Source organism: Dichotomopilus funicola, assembly GCF_033296635.1.
Source record: "Dichotomopilus funicola strain CBS 141.50 unplaced genomic scaffold C8A04scaffold_22, whole genome shotgun sequence".
NCBI lineage: Eukaryota > Fungi > Ascomycota > Sordariomycetes > Sordariales > Chaetomiaceae > Dichotomopilus > Dichotomopilus funicola.
Window position 1 is genome coordinate 380,747 of NW_026944043.1, and position 18,533 is coordinate 399,279.

Sequence of the window (18,533 nt, forward strand, 5' to 3'; positions counted from 1 at the left end):
GCGTGCTATGCTCTGCTCCATGTTCCTGAGTTCAATGGTCCAGGGCTTCATTCTCTATTTGACGTAGAGGTATTTAGGGATGTCTTCGACGCGTCGATCCTAACAAGGCACGGCCAAATAGATCGCCGATTGGCGGCCTCGTAAGGTGCCTCATGCAGCATGGGAGGCTATGCTATACACAGCCTCATTTGGTGCGCGAGCCATAGTACGGAGTAGCTAAGGAGCTAAGTAACCTCATCCCGATCCACCATAACGGTATGCCATCTCTTTTTCATCCCAACAACAGTGAGAACAGAACAAAGAACCGGGAAAATAACAGGAATACATCACACCGCCAATGCATGGCTTCAAATTCTTGAACAACACAACTACTCCAAACATCTCCCTCCAATGGGGAGGAGGGGGGAGGAGGAACTAAAGCTAGGCCGATCTGGCCAGGCTGAAAAAACCCTCATCCTCTAAACTTCTTCCCTACCCCATTCCATTCCCCCTTTCCTTCCCTCCATGCACCCATCCATGCGTCCATCCATCCCAATCCCAGCCTTCGCATCCAGCCATACACAGATAGGTCCTTTGAACCCAAATCCCAAATCCCAAATGCCAATCCCCATACCCCCATAATCCCCGTTCCGTTCCAATCACCCCCCTCCCACAATACAACTAAATCCCACAAGAGCTTCGAGCCCAGCCCATCTCGGTCTACCACCAGCCATTCTTTACCCTAACAAACCCCGTATCAGACAGGCAGGCAGGACTAAAACACCACCCACCACTTTGTTCCTGGGCCCCGGGCCAACCCCCAAAACAACAACAAACCCCAAATATAGCTGCTGTGGAACTAAACAGACCCCCATTTAGTCACACGACTGCTCGCACTCATGAATATAGCACCCACCACAAACACGAATGAATGTTGTGCGTTTTGTCTGTTAACCCCCGATCCCCCCACTCATCCCGGGCTCAAACAAACAAGACAACCAAATCATGGCGGAAGACTAAGACAACAACAAAACCAAGGGGGGGTATGGAAAACGGTCTCTTTCTCTCCACTCTCTCTCTTTTTCTTTTTTGACTCCTCATGACTTAGGTCGGGACGGGGAAAAAAGAGAAGGATATCGCTCGTGCAAGTACGTCAAGTGAGCCTTAGGAAGGAATGAGGGGGGGAGAAGCAGAGGAAAACGAAGGCAGTTGGAGTGAAAAGAAGATGAAGAGGGTTGAAAACAAAAGTTGGGAAAAAAACGCCGAGCAGCCATGCTTGCTTCATTTGTGTACTTGCAACCGGTGAAGAGTGCGTGCAAAAAAAAAAAAAATCCGGGGGGAAAAGAGTAGAAGAAAGGGACCAGGGCAAAGATATAGCAGGGGGAAGAAAAACTCCGTCTACACCACCACCGAGACCAAGCCAAGCCAAGCCGAGCCGAGTCAAACCAAAACCCAAACCGGATCCCGCTCCTCTTCTTGATACCAAGGGAGAAAAGAAGCAGAGAAAGAAGCAAGCAGCCCTTTGGAGCTGTCCCCTTCGAGCCTTCAATTCGAAACATCCATCACTGGCCAGTCCGCCTCGACGGACCAGCGGCAGAACCACGACCGCTAGCGCCACCAATCCTCTAGACAGTGCCGGTTGTCAGTCCACTGTTCTGCCTGCCCCATCCCGAATTCCGCCAGTCTCCCCGCTGCTGTTGCTGCTGTTGCTGCTGTTGCTGCTGTTGCTGCTGCTGAGATTGGGATTGCGGTCCTTGTGGCTGGCCACGACCGGCACCGGCATTGTCGGGGGTCGCTGCTGCCTGGCGGTCAAATTGCCCGTAAGGAGACTGCTGAGATGGCGGGGCGTCGTAGGGCCCCCCACGGTTTGGTGGTGGCGTGCCGGTGTGGGAAGGTCCACCGTAGCTTACTGACGGGTCTTGGATGGGTCGGACGCTGCTTTCCTGTTGCCATTGAGATGGGTCGGTTTCGATTCGTCTGGGCGGCGGTCGGCTGGGGATCTCGTGGCGGCCGACGATCTCGGTGACTTCGGCGTATTGTCGGGGCCCGAGGCCTGTGGCGGTCCGGTCGGAGAATTTCTTGAGGATTTCCTTGGTGGTTAGGTCACCGGTGGCATTGAATAGGCCTTGGTCGTTGAGAAGGTCGACGAGTTCATCGGGGACCTAACGGAAAAATGGATTAGTCCTGATTCATAGGTATAGAAGAAAAAAGAGCGAGACTCAGAGCGAAAGAGAGCAAACTTACCAAACACAGTTCCCCAATGTTCGCGATCAACATCTCAACCGCTTCGATCGCAAACATTGGATCGCTATCAAGCCCCAGCGTTTTGTTCCTATCAAAGAGAACATTGGGGGCAATGACGGTCGCCAAGTTCTTGACGTCCATCTTGGACCCGGACTCGTCATCGACCTGATGAAATGATCCGACCCATTTGACGAAGCAGAATAGGATTTCTAGGCAATCCCGATTCGGCTTCGGCAGCAGGCAACACGTCAGATGAAGACAGTACCTCATCTTCTGCTCGTCTTGTATCTTTGCGGCCGCCAGCCAGAGACGGTAGAGTTTGTGGGTCATCAGCGGATCTGGTAGGTCACGCAGGTAGCGCTTCAAGAGGGCAGCGACCTGGATGACATGGGCGGAGCTGAAGTCGACTTCTTCTTCCTTGTCAAGCTTTTCTACCATCTCGTTGAGCTTCTTGATGTTTCCGTTCTTGCGGAACACACCCTCGACAGAGAGATCCATCTGCTTCATGGACGAGATAATATCGTCCACGACAGCGGGAATTCGCAGCGTGCCAGGCCCGACACCGTCCGTGGACTCTGCCCCATCTCGCTCGATGATAACCTCCAGGGGAACGCCAAAAACGCCCTTCTTCTTCACGTTCTTTCGGCCGTCGTTCTTGAACGCCTTGCCGATGTTCTTCCAGAATGTCGCGGGCTTCTTGCTCTCGATGAACCCGAGAAGCTCCTCCAGCGTGAATTCAGACTCCACCATGGGGTGCATCGTGAGAACAGCAAGATGCCTCACAATAAAGTACTCCAGCCCAGAAAGCTCAGAGAAGTACCGCCGGCCGCGTAGCGCAGGTGGTTCACCCAGCCCGCGAGTCCCAGCCCCTTTCCCGTCTGAGAGGCTGCGTTGATGGACATTATTACCTCCGGCGGGTTCGTTAGCCCCGAACTGGGGATCGGTAGCGGGGGAACGCAAAAGCTCCTGTCGTGGTGGGGGGTATCGCTGCTCTCTCGCCTGCTCGGCAGCGATAATCTTGGGAATGTCGTCGAGCGTGATCGCATCCTGGTTGGGCAACATGATGTCCTCTTCATCGATCGGGCCCCGTTCCTCGACGATCTGGAAGCCCTTGTTAAAGCCGCCGTCCCCAGCGCCGCCTCCGGCTGACCCCGGCCGTACGCTGCTGCTCTCGGGCCCATCCAGGATCCGGGAGGTGCGAGCTTTCCTAAAGCTCGATGACAGGTGCTTGTCCAGGCGGGTGCTCTTCAGCCTCTTGACATCATTGAGAGCGCTCTCGTAGGACGACTCTCGGTGGTGTCTTGGGTACTGGTTACCACCGTATGAACCCTGACCTTCTGCGCCCTCTCCATTCGAGTTTTCGGCGTAGGACGGAATCGAGCCGTTGACGCGGAGAATCTCCAGGAGTCGAGCCAGGGCCACCTGGAGCAGAAAGACATATTGCTGTAGTTTGGTGACGTGTTCAAATGGCGGCGCAGTGGTGGGAGAGCTCGGCTCGCAGGAGCTGCAAAAGATCTTTGCATCATATGGGCTCAGCCGTGCCTCTTGGAGGTTTCGCCCCAGATCCTTGCCGCATCGAGTGCAGCCGATGCACGCAAGGTGCCACCGGTTATCGTCTATCTTGGCGCACTCGTCTTCGATGGGCTTTCGGCACGCAGCACATTGGTCCGAGTCATGGGCGGAGAGCCTCGACATGCCTGTTGTTAGTTGCAGCGTCGTGGTCGAGTTGTCGTCCGTTTTGAGCGTCTCGAGGTCGTTGAGATCGTCGAGGAAGCGGTATAGGCCATCGGCATTCTTGCGTTCCTTTTCTATCCGGAGCGCCCCTTGGAGGCAAATCCGGATGAGGAGCTTCAGGTAGTGTGCGAGGCCGGTAACGAGAGTCAACAAATCTTGAGTGACACCGGGTTTCCGCGCGCCCCCGTCCTGGGTCTTGGAGAGCAAGGAAAAAAAGGCAACAATCTTCTTGCAGAGAAGTTTGGCTTCTCGACCATACGCAAGACCTACGTGATTTGAAACAAGTTAGCGATCACAACTTCAAGCCCCGGTGTAAAAAGAAGCACAGCACGTACTGTCGATGTTGAGCCCCGTCATCGCGGAATCCAGCCTGTCGGCCGAGCGAAAGAGGATGTCGACGTGGAAGATAAACCTCTTAGCAACCATGACACCGTCAATGTACGCGCCATTGCTGACATGCAAGAGCATGTCGGAAATACAAGCTGCGGATGACTCTTCAAACGTCGACAAGACGCTCCATATCCGGAAAACCTTCTCCTCCATCCGTTCCTCCTCTTCCCGGATCAGCTCACGGCCCTCTCGGTCGTCCTGAGTGGGACTGATCACCTCCTGTGGTGGGTTGAGGCGGACATTCCAGAACTTATGGATCATGTAACACTCTGGATGCCAGTGCTGGTTCTGGCCGTTCCGGAAGATCTCGACGAACTGCTTAAGAATGGAGGCCTGGCAGCCATTGCAGCGTTGTGCGAACTGGGTGGAGTAGTGATAGTGGCAGTACACTTGGCCGTCGTGCTCGTAGTAGCTGTCCTGGGCGCCAAATACGGTGGGGCATAGGGAGCAGGTGAAGTGGTCGACGTGGTATTTGCGCTCAAGGGCTGTGATGTAGGACCCCCGCAGTGCTCCGCCGCATTGGTGGCATAGTAACCCGAGTCGGCGGAAGTAGTCGGTCTCGCACAGAGGGTATTGCCCCAGGCCGTTATTGTCGTCGGCGGGGAAGAACTTGGAGGCGACAATCTGACCACAGTCCTAAAAGACAAACGAACAAACATTTAGAATCAACAGGCGCCCTCTAGACAAGACTCGTCCCGTCCCGGTCTTTGGGCCAAACTCACCCTGCATTTGAAGCAGTCCAAATGGAACGTCCCATCCAGCGCTCGCACGAACTGCCCCGTCAGTGGCTCGCCGCATTTCTTACATGTGCGCACTTGGCCGCTGGCGGACCTTGATCCTCGAGCCCGTGACCTATTCCGTTCTCCGCTCCGCCTCGATTCGGTATCGGTATTCTCGGCGCTCAACGAGGGCGACCCGGGTGGCCGGGCGCCCTGGTTCCCGCCAGGTCCGCCATTGTGCCGGGGCGGACCCGGGGTAAGGGTTGTCGGGTCTTGATCGGTCCGGAATGGAATCTCAGTGCCAGGCGCAAGAGCATGGCCCCAATCACCGCCACTACCCGGACCGCCATAATCGTATCCGGCCATCGTAGACTGAGGTCCTTCAATCCACCCACTTTAGTTTGTTCGCGCCCACCATGTGGGCTTCTTTGCCTTTGGGAGTGGGAAGGATGCGGCTGTTGCACAGGGCGCGAGAAACGGCGCGCAGGTCTGGCGGATGAGGGGATGGTTGTTGAGCAGCGGAAGCGGGGGCCACTTCAAAGGATCCAGCAGCAAAGTGACTCTGGAAACTTAAAAATGGAAACACGACTTCCGCCAAATTATCGCAAAGAAATGCACGCCGGCGCAGCGATAATGATCGGCCCTAGGACAAGGAGCGGTCGGAATCGTACAGTCGACGGTCGGATAATTTAAGGTTGGTCGCGAGTCGCTGGCAGGTTGCGAGATGTGGATGTGGTCAAAGCAGAAGGGACGGCGTTGACGAAGGAATTGGGCTGGTAGGTATTTGGTAAGGTTCCTGCGGGGGAGTCGATGCAGACGAAATTGGTGCAGGCACTCGGCGCAAGTCCAGTTCTCGTCTCGTCTTATGGTCTAGGTTGCAGTTCGTTGAATCCAAGGCTTTAGGGTGTTGGGGCAGGGTTCCGGCGAAGTAACAAAAGAGAATTCAGACGAAACCAAAATACAAACACTCGGTCGGAACCTGTGCATACACAGGCGCGACAAATGGCTTGTTGAGTACCAAGTCACTATGCCCGGGTCGGGTATTTGGTGACAAAAGACGGAGTGGATGTTCAGGAGGTCGGGTTGCACGATCCACTCTCACCTCTGGGCATTCCGGGCCAAACAGCAGCGATCGACCAAGCCCCCGCCAGAGACGGAGTGTTAATTTCCAGGCTTTGTCGTGTATCCGTACTGCGAAATTGCCCAAAATTGGTGGGTCAAAGAAGGCCTTTCCAGGTTGTGAGTCCGCTGGTCGTTCCTTCCAGGTTCCCAGCGGAGTGCTAGCCGAGTAAAACAGGCATGCACATCACAAGTGGTCCATGCCCGTTCCGAGAAATTTTGACAATTTCATCTCTCCTGTGTTTCTGTGGTCTTCCGGAACGTTACATATACAACATTTGGTAGACCCTACGACTCAGCCGGGGCAATCCGCCCCGGCACATCTTTCTGAAATCCATGACAGCAACTCGCAGTTCCAAACACCTGTCGCCAGAACCGGGGTGCCTATAATTAGGCCCCGAAAACACCCCAGACCGCCGGGAACTGCCCTCGTTCCTCCCAACCTCACCATTTGTCCCCTGTCCCGCACCAGCGGGCGCTCGTCGCCAGCTTGGGAGATTACCCGACCCCCCGCCAAGGCAGGCACGGCAAAGCGACCGTGCCTGCAAACATCGAACAACTATCTTTTTTTTTACCGCGAAGAGGCTCAAAATACGAACAGTTATGGAATATTCTACGAAATCATTTTCACTCCCGCATCACCACACTCAGCTTGCACTCAAAGTCCCAGCTCTGAGGAGCGGGCCTTTTTCTCCGTTTGGCTCGAGAAACCCTAACTCAAATGAAGAATGGATTCTAGTGAGGAGATGTGCGTAGATGTCACCACGTCATCTCGCAGCGGAGGCTTTTGATCTGTTCCTTGGTTTCACATTGTCCGAGTTGAGTAAGCTCCCCACATCCACGCTGAATCATTGACATCTGACGCTCTCCGAAACCCGACTCCATATCAAACTATTCTGTGGTATCGCTGAGTAAGTCTTGGGTTCTGACCACCCATCCTGTAGCATTTACTCATCAACTCTCCCATTTGTCTTCTTCTCCGTCATTCCCTATTGCCACCCATTGGGACTTGATATCACAACCCGGCCTTTGGAGGTTTGACCAGCTTTCTCAATCTCTTCTCGATGATCTCCCGCCCGCTCAACTCATCCCAGACTCGGTGAGGTGCATCCACGATGTCCCAGTGTTTTGTATTTCCGGTGAGGTTGCTCAGGTCGCGTTGCTATCTCCTAATTAGCCAAACGAGTTCTTCAAGTTACGCAAGAAGGGGCATCAAGGACAAACAAACCTTGTCCTCCCAGTCACTGTCTTTGCGTATCTTCTGGCCGGAACTGATCACCACCACCGGCGTGTCGCGGTCCTGAATAGCGCGGCTAGATACGACGTCGCGCCTCGTGAGCGACTGAGCCACAAGGCTCTCCTGGAGTTTGGCGAAAATGGTATCCCCCGACTGATACGAGGAACCACCCCAGACTCTGTCCACGGCCCGCCGACCCCGGAGGATGGCCCCGGGAATACGGTCGAACCCACAGGGCGAAATCACACCCCGGAGCCAGAGGAAAAAACCACGTCCAGGGGAGCCTATGCGTGGGAGAAGGTCCTCGTGAAGGGGGTCAATCATGAGGAGACCGCGGACTTGGCCACCATGTCGGGAACTAAAGACTCGCGAGTAAATGGAACCAATACCGGCGCTGACAAGGACCCATCTGGAAAAGCCGACATGTCAGTGCTCGGGTTTCCATGGCGGGTTGTACAGAGATAACGGTAGGAATCACTTACGGTCCTTCTTCCCCAGCTCGAGAGAGAGCCTCGCTCAAGCCATCGGAGGCAATGCCAGCAGAAAATGGCGATGGCGCGGTATCGCTCTGTTTGCTTGTCAGAATTCCGTGATGATACAACAAGACTCGGCTCTAAACATACCCAAGCCATACCAGGGCGATCGGCGAAACAAAACCGGCTAATCGAGCCGTTCTTGACGGCGTTTTCGGCGAACTGCCATAACCCTTGCTCGACAGGGTCCTCGCCCCCTTCGAGCAGAACCGTCGTCGCCTTCTCCCCAGCGGCATCAGTCTTCTCGCCGTAACAGTATAGATGAATCTGATACCGATCGCCGTCCACCCAATACTTTTCCCCAGGCGGTGCCAGGCCGAGATCGATCGCGCGCAGCGTCAAGGTGAGCGTCATCAACACCACCACGATAGCAATCGCCGTGAGCGCGATGGTCGACAGCAGCACCTCAGTCCACTCTGTTACGGTCCGCCTGCTCTCCGGCCGTCCGGTCAAGCGCTCTTCCTCCTCCGCCTTACCCCACTGCACCGCACGGTCCGCCGCCACGAACCAGATCGCCATGACCGCACCCCAGACCACACTCGCGATGCCGACCCACAGCTCGGCGTGCCGCAGCCCGGGGACCGCCAGGATGACGATGGCGTCCACAAACAGCAGCACGGCATTGATAATACTGAGGATCCGCGCCGCCTTGCTCGGGACAGAGAAAAACAGCAGCGAGACTATCAACGTCAGCAGCGCCACGGAGGCGTAGGCAAACGCGAAGAAGGGCGAGCCCCGGACGTGGAAGCCGGGCGGAGTGATGAAGACCGAGATGACCATCAGCAGCCACCAGACGAAGGCGACGCAGGTCAGCAGCACGGTGATCCAGCGCACGAAGCGGACGGTCCACAGGTTGTAGGGGGACACGGCGGGGTCGTCGGGCGAGAGGAAGGAGGCGGTGCTGTCGACTCGGTTGGGCAGGAGCCGGGTGTGCTCGTCAACACGGCCATTGCGGCGGCCGGAGGGCGAGGTCTCGTCCTCGTCCTCGTCGTCGGCGTCGCGCCGGGACCGGAAGGATTTCATGGTGTTGCAGTGTTGAGCCGTAATTGACTTAAAAGTACCGGCGGCGGAAGAATGCGCAAATCGCTGTAGTCGTCGATGTGTGGAAGTTGGGGTTCCTCCCAACTCTCAAGTTGATCAAGGTTTTGTTCATGTTCCTCTGTCTTTTGTTTCGAGACAGAAGACCGCTTCTCCATTCTTTTCTCCATTCTTTTCTTTTAAAGGCCCAAGTTCTCTCTCCATATTTCCCCAAGTCGTTATCAAATACGTCATGATCCGAAAATCGTCAATGGTGGTTCTCAGCAGCTGATTGGCTGGCTCCACGGAGCGATTGCGGCAGATCGCCCACTAGGCTGGGTCACAGCGCCCGTGCGTTCAACCTTTGCTTGTCGGCTCCCAGTCCTCTAGGATGTTCCATATAGAAATTTAAGGAATCTGATGCTTGTGCACATGTACACTACACTACTAGTTTACGTGTATGCAGTCTGTGAATGGGTTTTAAAGCGGTGGACCGTAACTCTACTTCAGCGCTTCAGATGATATTTACTCATCATCGAACTTCGCGTGAAAGCGAAAGGAACGCTCTCTTGTCGTGTCTTTGCTTGATTTGAATGAACCGGTAGCACAGCTCATGAAATTCGAGAATTTTATTCCTGTCATCACTACGTGTAGTGTAGACAGCCGCAGAGCCCCAGTACCTCTGGGGCTCGAAACTGCGGCTTGCAGCTTTTGTTTCATTGCGGCAACCTCAGCCTTGGGCCAGAAGGCACAATCCATGCATCATCTCGGCATGTGAGACGGGCTGGGGCTGGGTGGCTGTTGAATTTTATTGGTCAGACAGCTGCAGTGCGCAAGGCAACAGTGGGGTCGAGCGTGTGCAGTGGCGGGCGCAAGCTTACCTTTCACCCCACTCGAATCTCGACTCCAATTCTTTCCCATTTTCGCCATCTTCAAAAAAAGTTCCCAACATTCCTTGAATGTCCTTACGCTGTCCCGGGCCACTTCCCGTGGCATGACCGATCTCGCCAGGAGCCAAGATTAGCTCCGAGGCAACAGCAACCTCGTAACCATGCCGGCGCTCACCGTCGACACCAAAGCTCCCACTGCGCCGGCCGCGACGACAGCAAATCCACCACGTGCTTCAACCTCGTCGCGTGCCGCATCACCGTCACGACCAGATGTCAGCCCCATCACTCCCACGCAGGAATCGGCGCAACTTCCACAGCCCGACGATGGCGCCGGCGCCGGCCACGGTTCCTCGATGACGACACAAGACTCCATCCCCGACTTTGCGCGCGGCCGACCGCACTTCACGCACACCACCCAAACCGACCAGGTCGGCTTCGTCCCACCAGCCGCGCCACCAATCGACTTTGACTCAAACCCCGACGTGCTAGCGCTGAAGAGCGCGATCTCGATCCTCCAACTCCAACGCGCGCGCGCGGCCGCCGACATCCAGTCGCTCAGTCGCATACGGGACGCAGCGCTCGCCAACCCGGAAGCGTTCACCGCGGATCTCGCGGCCGGCAAGGTGCGGGTGGAAGGGGACCCGTTGTTCACCGGGTCGCGGGCCAGCCGCGGAGCAGCTGCGGACGACGATTCCGATTCCAGCGATGATGACTCCGACTCGGGATCCGAAGGCAACGAACACGAAAAGGAGGATGGCAGTGGTAACGGCATTGGTGGTGATAATACTAGGCAGCAAGCCACGCCCGAATCCGAGCCCAAAGCCAGTACCTCCAACACCGCCGATGGCGAAGATACACCCATGCCGGCCGCACCCGGCACATCATCATCAACAACACAACCGAACCGCAAAACCAAACAACAAAACCCCAACGACTCATCACACTCCCCCAGCACAACCGCACCAACTCCACCCGTCTGGCGGCAACCCCTCCCCAAGCCCCAAAACATCGTCCGCGCTCCACCTATAAACTGGGCCCAATACGGCATCGTAGGCGAATCCCTCGACAAGCTCCACGCCGAACAACTCGCCGCACCCACCCCCGGAGCGCCCATGACCCTCGGACAGGGCGGGGCCTTTGAGTTCCGCGCCGGTGGGAACCAGAACCAGGTCCCTAACCAGGCCAGTGCTAGTCCAGGGACCACACCCGGTGGTGGTGGAACACGGGGCGGAGGAGAAACAACAAGGGGGGAGCAGCCGTCGCCGCCACGACGGTTGGTGGGCGTGGCGTCGCCGTATAACCCGCTGAGAGACAAATTGGATAAGAAAGGAAAGGGGGGAAAGCGCTGAGACTTATTTCTTCCATCTTTTTTATTATTTTATACCGTTGCCGTTATGATGTATGGATGGCTTTTTTATGGGTTATGACCGAGAGGTGAACAAAACGAAAGCGTGGGAATTAGTAACGTTATGGATGAGTGGGATGCATAGCATGGCGTTTTTTGTCTTTCCGTTATTGTTTTGTCTCCCCTTCCTTTTGGATCAAGGTCACAGTTTCAAGGGGAAACGGGTGACCGCATACGAATCATTATCGAGTTAGCATGACAGAATCATGAAATCACATGTGAAACAAATGATTAGCTTCAACACTCCTAAATATGCCCTCATGCATCAGAGAACATTTCGTTTCATTGACGTACGCTATTTTGGCTACCTACGCATCGCAACCGAATTTGGTTCTGTATGTTGTAAGAGGTGCGGGGAAGAACGGCAAATACAAGCTGACCAAGCCCAAGCCAATGCCTGCAGGGTAAAGAGACGATAGATAACCTGGAGCAAAGACAAAAGATAGGGGAAGGGGATAAACAGCAGGCATAGTATCTACACACACCCACAGCCTCCTTTGCCTTCGGGATAGGTGGCCTTCGCTAGTAGCCCCCCCTCATAAGGAAAGGAAAGGGCAGAGAAGCAGTCTTCAAATGTGATATCGTTGTCGAGCACAGGGCCGATGAGTGTTCCGACCATCACGATCCACCCGGAAAGGTCAAAAGAACGCAAAGGGCAAAAGAAGAAAGAAAGACAGACAGATAGAATGAACCCCAGAACACGCGTGAAACTCCATATCCGACTGAACCGGTGGTTGCCCCCACCTAGCCTCCCCCGATCCGCCCTCGTGCCTTGTTCCCTTGCCCCACCCCTTAACCTCCAAGATCATGTCCGAACGCCAAACGGCTTGGTTTGGATTTTAGTAGAAGCCCAAGCAAGCAATGCCGTGTCCGAAGAGCCGAAGAAAACAAAAGGATGCCCCCATGCCGAAGGGGATTGCAGATTCAGTGTTCAAAATGGAGAGCTTAAAAATCCCTGATCGCCTTGGGTTAGCTATCAAACGCACTAAAAATTCTCATTGGCCTTATGTATCGATCACACTTACTCCATCGACTGCTGAACCGACCTGCGCAGACGTCGATTGTATGACCGCCGGTCTTCCGAAGAGCCCCAGTATAGTTTGAATGCCTCGGGGTGCACCAATGTGCGGGGGTCGTAGGGCGGGTGGTCCTCTTCTAGGGCATCGATGATGGCCTCGATATGTGTCTTGACATCCTCACGGCGGCTGGCTGGAGCTACGTAGCATGGTGTGCCGTCGACGGCGATGCGATGGTGGAATAGGCGTGTCTCAAACTTGATCCGTGGCTGTTCCTCGGGGAAGCGCGGGCTGAAGAATAGCTTGGCTCGGAACAGGCCGCCGTCCAGGTTCGTCATGGGCTTTCCGAAATAGGTGAGCACCCACGTGAACGGGTTGTTATCCTCTAGCTCCAGATTGTGGGCAGCGCCGGAGCGCTTGAAGGACTCGACGATCTGCTCAAACTGGCGCTGGAGGTTGACCGCAACAGTGGACTCCTTCGCCTTCGCTAAGAGGCCCTCCGCAGCCCACGCGCTCGACTCCGAATCCAAGGCCTGCTTGATCGTATGAAGTCGGCGCTCGAGTTCGCTGTAGTTGAATTTGCCCTCCATCGTGTTGCTCGAGCCCTCGAAAGGCATGCGAACAAAAGCCTGGCCCTCCTTGGTTTCCTCCTTTCCTTTCTGCACTGCGGCGAGGTACGAGTCGAAGTACCATAGGAATCTTCGCTTGCACAGGTCCTTGAACGGCTCGAACGGGATATTCGACTCGTCCTCAACGGTATCTATGTCAAGGTCGTAACTCTCTTTTGGAGGCTCTGGTGGGGGTACGGCCCCGTCGGCGCCGATTTTGAGGTACTCCTCCAAGCGTTGAATCACGGAGATCCTGAGAGTTTCGTGGCGGATCTGTACCTATGTTAGCCCCACAAGCTCCGGGTAACCGCAGGCTGCAGTATCACCTTCTGCACATAGTCCTTCTGGTTCTTCTTATCAGACGCCTCGTTGGCATCCTCGAAACCAGGCTCGTTCTCGTAGGGGTTTGTTGACATCAGGCTCTGAATCGAGAGAAGGATGGACTCCAGGCCTTGCGCGGCCGACCACTCTTCGCCCCGCTCCCCGCGCCATGTTCTATGTCATGTTAGCCCCTCATACAGCAACCAAGGCATACGCCTGGCGGAAGGCATTTGGTATTTACCCAAGAATCGAACTGAACTTTGTCAGCCTACATTTCACAGAGGCAACATGAAGCGGTGTTTTGACTTACAGGCACACCCTGCCATTGGCATAGATGTTGGGGTTGAACCGACACCGGCCGCCGTTGGTTGTGATAGCATTCACCTGCGGCGACTTGCGTGGGTATTCTAAGCGGAGTTAGCTTCATGCTTAGACGCTTAGGCGCTGGCATCTCTCCCCGCAATGGCATGATACCTTTGTTGAACTTGAAGGCGAACTGTTGTTATGTTAGTGCGATTAACCCCCGAGAAGCTGTAACACGGCAACCTTACCTCGAAAAATCCGAACTCATATGGGGTCTCGTGAGGGCCGATGATTAGTGCCTTCACGTTCCGGACATCAATGTCTCGGCAGGCAACGGCGAGCGCTGAGGCAATCAAAGTTAGAGATTTCAGAATGAGTGAACACCAAACGGCCCGGAGCCGTGGAGTACGTGAGGGGATTGCCTACAGAGATCCGAGTTCTTCTGGAGATCGCTCAACTCCTGCAAACCGGCAGCGGCGATATCGCCATGAGGGTCAGCCTTATACTCCTCGCCGAACCCCGCGCCTCAGAGGCAGGATATCCTCGGCGACCCACCTTGGTAATGCGGAACACAGAGTGATCCGCCATCGCTGCTGTTTACTTGTGAGTAATGCTGTGAGGGACTCTGAGGCACCTCATGTGCGTGCAGATTTACAGGTTGAATTTAGAGGAAGAGAACCGATGGGGAGGATGGCCCGATGAGGATGAGCCGTGGGGAAGATGAATGGGTTGAGAAAGGTGTTGGGGAATAAAAAGGTCCCTTGGTGGTCCCACCACGGAAGGCTAAGACCCAGGTGCGGCGACCTGAGGCGGGACCTGGAAACGGGCCGGGCAAGGTAAGAGCGGCCCTCCGAAATAATGCTACAGTGCACTTCTTCAGGCTCCAATGGCCTAATTGGAGTTCTCCTAGGGCAGGACTGCGTGCGGGGCACTGTGCTAGGTTGGAGGCCACCGGACAACAGCCCCGGAGTGCCCATGAAAACCATGGAAGTTGTGTGGATCTGAAACGATTCAAAAATACAAGGTCAACCAACAGTGGGTCATGGAATGGAAGAGCTTGGCTTTGTTGTGTGTTCTGCCTTGTGCAAATGTCCGTCGTGGGAGGGAGCTCAGAAGATGATTTGTTAACGCATCCACAGCCCGTTTGCACTGCTTGCCGGATCAAACAGACAACGCCTGTCCTCTGTGCTTGGCAGCTATGGGTTGTTTGTGAGATTTACGGTTGTGACAAGTGCATATAATGTCATTACCCCGATACGAGCAATTTGAGAAGCACCGAGAAACCCCGGAAGTTTTGTCTGAGGTTCACCAAATCATGCAATGGAGGGACGGGCCTCAACCGGATGCCCGGGCTCGGGATCCTGGTGGGGCTTGCCGGCTGCCTTTGGCGGGGGCTTGGCACCCTCGCACCTCACGCGTTGCCCCACTTTTAGAACCCAGGCGCGTCTTCTTCTCGCAGCATCGCGTAAAGTGTATGTCCAGCCTGTACCGGATGGAATGAAGGAACGGCAAGGAAAGAACCCAAAAGACCTCCTCTTCCCCCCCCCCAAACGACCAATTAATTTGACGAATTCTTTAACCAGTGACACGAGAAGCCACATAATATTCCAAATTGCCAGCGTCCAGACGAGTGGTCGATCATGTCCAACTTCTTCGACCTCAAGGCCCGGAAAGCGGCCGCTGCTAATGGAGCAGCATCGAGCAGCACCGAGAAGCAAACTAGCGAAAACACCAAAGTACAACCTTGGGTGGAGAAATAGTGCGCAAATTAAGCTGGTTTTTGGGATGAGACAAGGTAGTGGGATTTAGATGATATTGTTGCTAATACCTTGTCTCTGTCCAGCCGGCCCAAAACCCTCAGCGATGTCACGGCCCAAGACCACACCATTACCGTCCTCGAGCGGACGCTCCAAGCCTCCAATGTAGGCTTCCGGCCCCTACCCCCAACTCCTTACCACCACCGACTCGTATCAGACCGACTAACCATCCCCCCCTCCGACCCCAACAGCTCCCACACATGCTCTTCTACGGCCCCCCAGGAACAGGCAAAACATCCACCATCCTAGCCCTCGCCAAAGAACTCTACGGCCCCGAGCTGATGAAGACCCGGGTCCTCGAGCTCAACGCCTCCGACGAGCGCGGCATCTCCATCGTACGCGAGAAAGTCAAAGACTTCGCCCGCACCCAACTCACCAACCCACCGCCGGGATACAAGTCGCGGTACCCGTGCCCACCCTTCAAGATCATCATCCTCGACGAGGCCGACAGCATGACGCAGGATGCCCAGAGCGCCCTGCGCCGCACCATGGAGACGTACAGCAAGATCACCCGGTTCTGTCTGATCTGTAACTATGTCACCCGCATCATCGACCCGTTGGCCAGCCGTTGCAGCAAGTTTCGCTTCAAGAGCTTGGACCAGGGGAATGCGCGGCGTCGGTTGGAGGATATTGCTAGGCTGGAGGGCGTGCCGGTTGAGGCGGGTGCCGTGGACGCGTTGATCAAGTGTAGCGAAGGGGATTTGCGGAAGGCCATTACCTTTTTGCAGAGTGCGGCTAGGTTAGTCGGCGCTAATGCTCCTTCTGGTGGTGCTGCTGGCGCGGATGGGGACGAAGGCAGTGATGACAAGATGGATGTGGACGGGGAACAACAAAAGACAGTTACAGCCAAGGTTGTGGAGGACATCGCGGGTGTGATCCCGGATGACACGATCCAAAGCCTGGTCAAGGCCATGCGGCCGCGGGCTGCGGGCGAGACGTACCAGGCGATCGCGAATGTGGTGGAGGAGATGGTGGCGGATGGATGGAGCGCGGGGCAGACCATGACACAGCTACACCAGGCGGTGGTCTACGACGAAACGATCCCGGATGTGCAGAAGAATCGGATCGTGATGGTGTTTTCGGAGATTGATAAGCGGTTGGTGGACGGCGCAGACGAGCACTTGTCGATACTCGATCTGGCGCTGCGTATCTCGGGGATTATGGCTGGACGGTAGCTGGATATAGATAGGCACGAGGAGAACCTGGACTCCGAGGTAAAGGTGAAGGGGCGTTTGAAATCCGGCACACAAAAGCTACGGGTATGATATCAGTCAGGCGTCTGGAGTAGATAAACAGAGTATCTTTGATTGATTCACCCTTGTCAATCTAAGTAATGAAGTCAAGACAACCTAAATCACTTCTCATCACTTCTCAGCTCGAAGCAGCCCGAGATTTCCATCCAACATATCCCACGCTGTCTTAGGTTGCGTCGGCTTGTCCACCTTACGCATAGTATGTCTCCTCGCCCCAGCGCTCTGTGTCGGCGTCTGATCCCCAGGCATCCAAAGGTCAAGGTCATCCTCGGTCGTAGTTCCACTCCGCCCCCTGTTCGCTCCCTCTGCTTTCCCATCGTTACCGTCGCCGTCGTCGTTGTGTCCGTCCACCGATGCCGGCCCCAGCATCTCCTGGATCTCCCCCAACGTACGCATCGAACCCTCCAGCGCGATCTGCCCTTCCTCAATCTTCTCAGCCACCGCCTCCAGCGTCGCAATCTTGGCCGAGTCGGCCGCAAACACCCACGGCCGCACCCGGTCGGAGGGGCCTGAGATGCCGCCTGATGTGGCCTCGGCAAATGCGGCGGCGTTGGATCGTGATGATGCTCCTCCTACTCCTCCTCCTCCTCCTCCGTCTCCACCGGGCCCTATTCCGCCTCCTGGCATGGGATGGGCTGGGATCAAGTGGCTTTCCTCGGCTAGGTGGTCGAGGATTTGGTTGTTTTCCTTGAGTTGTCTGAAGATGGTGTTGTTGAGGTGGGATTTCTGCGCAATTAGACCTTTTTGCTCGCGGGAGAGGGAGAGGAGCTGCTGGAGATAGGGGGACAGGAGGTGCGCGGAGGGTGGTGGTGGATTGGAAGGTGTTGCGGAGAATGGCGGTTTGGTGTCTTTTGTTGGTGGTTTGGTGCCCGGCTGGGGTTGTTCGTTGATGAGTTGGAGCAGCGTTTTCCGTGCCTCAAGATACTGCGCATACTTCTCCTTGATGCTGGCTAGTTGTTCCTCCATATTGAGAGATTCGCCCGCGCGGGCGCGATGCTTTTGAGCCTCCTGGCTATCGGCATCGTTGTCGTCTCCCGCGGCTTTACCGAGTTCGGTTTCAATCCAGTTAATGAGTTCCGTCCTTGTCCTATTCAGCGCTGACAGCTTGGCGCTTTCGCTGATGTTCCCAGGCCGGACGGTGGATTGTGACTTGACCTTGTCGAGCAGTTGCTCCTCGCGTTTGAGAAGGAGCTTCGCTTGCAAGACGTGCCGCTCGAGCTGGTCGATCAGGCCCTTGATATGTGGTCCATTGACTGTTTTGTCAGCCCCGAGCCCGGCCATCAGTTCCTTGGGAATGCTTGGGAGTGGCCGGGAGTCTTTAAAGATCTTGTCTGGGTCTAAGAGCCCGGGCGATGCTGCTGGTTTCTGCTCAAGCGAGTTGAGACTCCCCTCGATGACCTGCAGCTTGTCACGCCTTTGCCGAAGGCGGATAGATGCGAGGTGTTCCCGTAGGCGGTCTCCATATTGCTCATTACCGCTCGTCGATGTCGTTTGTTTCGGTTTTGTTGGTTGCTTTTTGGTGTGACATACTACGTCAAACTCGCTCCGCGCTTTGATGTTCTCCTGCAGAGCCGCAAGGTACTGTTCTTGTAGACCGCGCGCCGTCGTGGATGACCCGACTTGCTGGGTATCAACAAGAGCCAGGGGCCCGATGGGTGTGCCGCCTTGGATGGATGTGTCGAGATGGGCAGCCAATATCTGTCTTATACGTGCCACTTCTTCCCTCGGCCGAACGTAGGGCTCGAGAGTTTTCTTGATATTGTCCAAGGTGTTTTCGCCTGGCGATGCCATCTTGGACGATGCTCATACGGTATCGTTTTCTAGACCTTGCCGACCCAACGATCTCATGGCTGGTGTTGTTGGGTTCCGCAAATGTCGGTCTGGCCCGGTTATTTTCTGTATTTCATCTCACAAGACTGGCGGTTTCCATCTCACGGCCCAGGTGCCC

At 55.5% G+C, this 18,533-nt stretch overlaps 6 protein-coding genes across 6 annotated transcripts; 2 read left to right on the forward strand and 4 right to left on the reverse strand.

Annotated features, from left to right (window-relative positions):
* Window positions 1-1,604: 1,604 nt before the first annotated feature.
* C8A04DRAFT_27647 (uncharacterized protein) lies at window positions 1,605-5,432 on the reverse strand (the record flags this gene model as incomplete). Its single annotated transcript, XM_062780357.1, has 4 exons — window positions 1,605-2,141; window positions 2,224-4,223; window positions 4,293-4,983; window positions 5,070-5,432. 4 exons carry the CDS (start codon window positions 5,430-5,432, stop codon window positions 1,605-1,607), a joined length of 3,591 nt encoding a protein of 1,196 aa, XP_062638079.1.
* A 1,768-nt stretch (window positions 5,433-7,200) lies between these two features.
* Window positions 7,201-8,978, reverse strand: C8A04DRAFT_36471 (uncharacterized protein; the record flags this gene model as incomplete). The annotated part of the gene is made up of 4 exons (XM_062783538.1): window positions 7,201-7,347; window positions 7,414-7,831; window positions 7,905-7,990; window positions 8,046-8,978. The coding sequence occupies 4 exons, from the start codon at window positions 8,976-8,978 to the stop codon at window positions 7,201-7,203; spliced, it is 1,584 nt and encodes a 527-aa protein (XP_062638080.1).
* A 1,045-nt stretch (window positions 8,979-10,023) lies between these two features.
* On the forward strand, window positions 10,024-11,211 carry C8A04DRAFT_27649 (uncharacterized protein; the record flags this gene model as incomplete). Its single annotated transcript, XM_062780358.1, has 1 exon — window positions 10,024-11,211. The coding sequence occupies one exon, from the start codon at window positions 10,024-10,026 to the stop codon at window positions 11,209-11,211; it is 1,188 nt and encodes a 395-aa protein (XP_062638081.1).
* Window positions 11,212-12,288: 1,077 nt separating this feature from the next.
* On the reverse strand, window positions 12,289-14,103 carry C8A04DRAFT_27650 (ubiquitin-conjugating enzyme/RWD-like protein; the record flags this gene model as incomplete). The annotated part of the gene is made up of 8 exons (XM_062780359.1): window positions 12,289-13,164; window positions 13,218-13,386; window positions 13,454-13,465; window positions 13,523-13,619; window positions 13,687-13,708; window positions 13,764-13,858; window positions 13,942-13,975; window positions 14,071-14,103. 8 exons carry the CDS (start codon window positions 14,101-14,103, stop codon window positions 12,289-12,291), a joined length of 1,338 nt encoding a protein of 445 aa, XP_062638082.1.
* Window positions 14,104-15,155: 1,052 nt separating this feature from the next.
* On the forward strand, window positions 15,156-16,507 carry C8A04DRAFT_36474 (P-loop containing nucleoside triphosphate hydrolase protein; the record flags this gene model as incomplete). The annotated part of the gene is made up of 3 exons (XM_062783539.1): window positions 15,156-15,274; window positions 15,359-15,437; window positions 15,524-16,507. 3 exons carry the CDS (start codon window positions 15,156-15,158, stop codon window positions 16,505-16,507), a joined length of 1,182 nt encoding a protein of 393 aa, XP_062638083.1.
* Window positions 16,508-16,696: 189 nt separating this feature from the next.
* Window positions 16,697-18,376, reverse strand: C8A04DRAFT_36475 (uncharacterized protein; the record flags this gene model as incomplete). Its single annotated transcript, XM_062783540.1, has 1 exon — window positions 16,697-18,376. The coding sequence occupies one exon, from the start codon at window positions 18,374-18,376 to the stop codon at window positions 16,697-16,699; it is 1,680 nt and encodes a 559-aa protein (XP_062638084.1).
* Window positions 18,377-18,533: the final 157 nt, after the last annotated feature.